Source organism: Limulus polyphemus, unplaced genomic scaffold (assembly GCF_000517525.1).
Source record: "Limulus polyphemus unplaced genomic scaffold, Limulus_polyphemus-2.1.2 Scaffold126, whole genome shotgun sequence".
In the NCBI taxonomy this organism is placed as follows: Eukaryota; Metazoa; Arthropoda; class Merostomata; order Xiphosura; family Limulidae; genus Limulus; species Limulus polyphemus.
The window spans coordinates 144,598-147,990 of NW_013665736.1; the positions used below are offsets into that span (position 1 = coordinate 144,598).

General features: G+C 31.6%; 1 protein-coding gene across 4 annotated transcripts in view; it reads left to right on the forward strand.

Moving 5' to 3' along the window:
- LOC106473087 (leucine-rich repeat flightless-interacting protein 2-like) overlaps positions 1–3,393 on the forward strand; it is a 95,268-nt gene that overhangs the window by 20,091 nt on the left and 71,784 nt on the right. Inside the window, exon 1 of one of the 4 annotated variants that reach the window (XM_022402547.1) lies at positions 1,314–1,890. The exons of the other annotated variants lie outside the window; for them this stretch is intronic. Coding sequence (XP_022258255.1) covers positions 1,843–1,890 — 48 coding nt within the window. The 5' untranslated portion in view covers positions 1,314–1,842. Of the gene's footprint in view, positions 1–1,313; positions 1,891–3,393 lie in introns of those variants that run through there. 4 annotated transcript variants of the gene reach the window in all.

Genomic DNA, 3,393 nt, shown 5'->3' on the forward strand with positions numbered 1-3,393 from the left:
CTTTTTTCTTCATGAAAAAAAAAATTTATTTAACTCTGAGGTTGTTTAAGGTACATGAAGAAACTGAAATAAAAGATGTGTAAGACAACAACATAGGTTTTAAAACTGTAAAACAACACAGTATTCAGTTTTTTTAGTTGAAAACAACACAAGATTCTAAGATTAGGTGGAAATAGAAACATAAAGAAGAAGAGTGGAAGATTAGTGATTCTGTTATTGTAGGTTTAATTCCTGCCAGAAAGTGTCCATTTGATTATTACAACTGGAATTTATAACAAAATATGAAAACCAACAGCAGTTTAGTTTCTAAGAAAAACAAAACTTGACTACAAATGCAAAATAATAGGCAACTTGTCTTGTAATCTCCAAATTTTGGATGCCTCAAGTAATTTACAATTACAAACGATTTTAGAAAAAAGAAATAAAATGCTAATGTTATTAGTTACTATTATTGTAGTACTGATTTATCTACATGTACATAAATGATTTGGGAATGTATATTTTTGGAAAAATTTCTACTAAAAAGTATACAGTATTCAAATATCCATAGTATATTACTATATGAATACTGCTGTACATAAGTGAGTCTGATGACAGTTGTTGTGTTTCCCAGTGTGCACCTGTTATAGTCATGTATGTTAATTTGTTTGTGTTTGTTGTATAAAGCAGCATAATGGGTAATCTGCACTTTGTGCACAGCAGGGATTAGACCTGAATTTTAGCATTATAAACCTTAACTTTTATCTCTTAGCTACAAGGGGATAATTCTATTAATAACAAAATATTTCAGAAAACATGGTCATACAGGTATTCTATTTAAATCACTTGACTGTGGTTTAATAGAATTTCATAAAAGTTTAAGTTTTCTGTTTTTAGAAAGAAAAAAAAATGTATATATACAGAATTTTAGAAACAAATGAAACATTTGTGTTATTCCAGTTGGCAGCCTCTTCTAAAGGTATCTAAGCAATTTATCCAGTCAATGCTGTTTATAAGTTTGTTTATGTCTATTTACTCAGTTAGCCTAAAACAAAACCTATCAGTTTCTTGCAAGAGTTTTCCCTCAAATTGTGAGTGAATAATACCTCCTTTGGATTAGTACATGGCAGAAATGTATAGCTTCTATATCTTTAAAATATAGTTATGTGTGACATTTCACTAACTGTTCATCATGAAAATCATCTATTGGAAGTTTACACGTTACTAAAACGTTTTGATAAAAACGATCCTGATTGGCGTAGCGTGGCTATAGCCTTCCCTTGTGACTGTGAATCAGAGTTCTGGCACGAAATCTGGCTTGCACTCATGTAACATTTTTCGTTTCTAAACAGCGAACAAGTATTCTCTTTTGCTTACGAGAGTCGCATGACTACAAAATTATTATCTGCAGAGATTCAATGATGCTTAATACATTTGCTTAGAAGCTACACATGACTGGCAAGATAGTTATCCTCGGCTGCTGCAGGAAAAAACACCAACAAAAAAGATTTATAGCATGCATTGTTTTTTGCTAGTAAAAATTTCAAGAAATGTAGTTAGTTTCACTGGGGATGAACTGCCATTTTGGTTGTCGAACATACATCTTGTGAGTCACACATAAAAAGGAAACTATTTTTCTATAGTAGTGGTTTAAAGTTATTCATGAATTATTGCTAACCGTTCTACGAAAGTGTAGATGAAAATATCATAGTTCTTCTGTACCGATTATATATTACTATTCGTGTAAAGAAGTGGTACAATTGAGACAGAATTTAATGTGTGCATATTCAACAATATTTTTATAATTCAATAAATGGGACTATGGTTAAAACGGTTTAGACAGGAAGGAAACAACAGGAAGCGATGGAACAACTTGCTGTTCCTTACTTCCGGAATTACCGGAACTTCAAGGTAAGATCTTGTGTGATTGCTTTTTACGAAGAAAATTTAATAATCTAATTCAAGTTGTCTGCTTATCAAAACAATATGGACTAGTATAGGTAGATATAATACTTTACCTGAAATGAAAGTTTAATCTTTTCAGTATTGAGTTGTAGATTTTAAACCTATTTGTCCAATAAATAGTAATATCACAGAAGGGGTCGATAATAATTACTGAAAAATATAGAAAATTACAAAGCACAGTAACTTGAGGTTAGGCCAACTAGTTCACATGACGTAGTTTTAATGACGTTTGTTTGTTTGTAGCTAGCACAAAGTTACACAATGGGTTTCTAGCGTTGTAAGTCTGCAGACACCCCGCTGTGCCACTGGGGGGCTTTTTAATGACGTTGAACCAACAGTGAATGAAATATAGACAACAGTAATCTGGTGTAGAAGGGGAAAAATGTACCTGCTGTGAAAAAAAAATTAACTTATTTCATGAATAAAATACTTGAGAGAATCACAACACAAAAATCTATTGAAACAGAAAATAGCTAGAAATAGGGTGGAAGAGTGGCACAATGTTACGACCACACGTATGTCTATTTTCACGTACATACGGTTTATATTTTCTGGACATCGTGCAAAAGTTAGGGCGACATCTAGTGCTTTTTTGTTGTCGTGTTTCATACTTTTTGTTTGTTATTAAGCCAAATTTTTAGCCTCATTATCCTTCAGACTTACCGCCCAGCCGTCTGCGATTGTTTGATACTTATCGGTTCAGAATTAGAAGTCAATTTGATTAGTTTTTTAGAGTTGATACACATAAATTCATAAGAGGAAATTTATTTAACTTGACATATATATAATAACTCTGGTTTATCAATTTATCTTTCATTAAACAAAACATAAGAGAAAAATGAATGCATTTTACAAGAATTATTTTTTTCCATGACAAATGCAGTGTTGTCGCTTTTTATTGCGTGAGATAACGTTCTGTGATATAGCCCTATGACTGTGCTGATTTCATTGTGTGTGTGTATATGTATATGTAAAAGAACTTTAATAAATGATTCCTCAATTAAAAATATGTTTAATAAGGTTACAAAATGCGTAGAAAACCTTTTCTTAATGCGCAGAAAATATACAGTTAATGTCATTTTGTATTTGACTAGGTTCGCGAATGGATGAATGGATGCCCCCAGTGGTACAGCGGTATGTCTACGGACTTGTACCGCCAAAAATTAGGTTTCGATACCCGTTGTGGGCAGATCAGAGATAGCCCTTTGTATAGCTTTGTGCTTAATAACAAACAACAACAAGATGAATGGATACACAATTATTATTTTAGCAGCACATATATAAATAGGAGCGTTAACCTAAAATATTTTCTGCTTTATTTTCCTGTGTTATTTTTTATATTAGAAAAAGCTGATAAATTACCTGGAAATGTAATAACTTTTTGATTTATTCATTTATATATATATATAAATATAAAAGTTCAACCCTCTTCTCACTATGAGTATATAG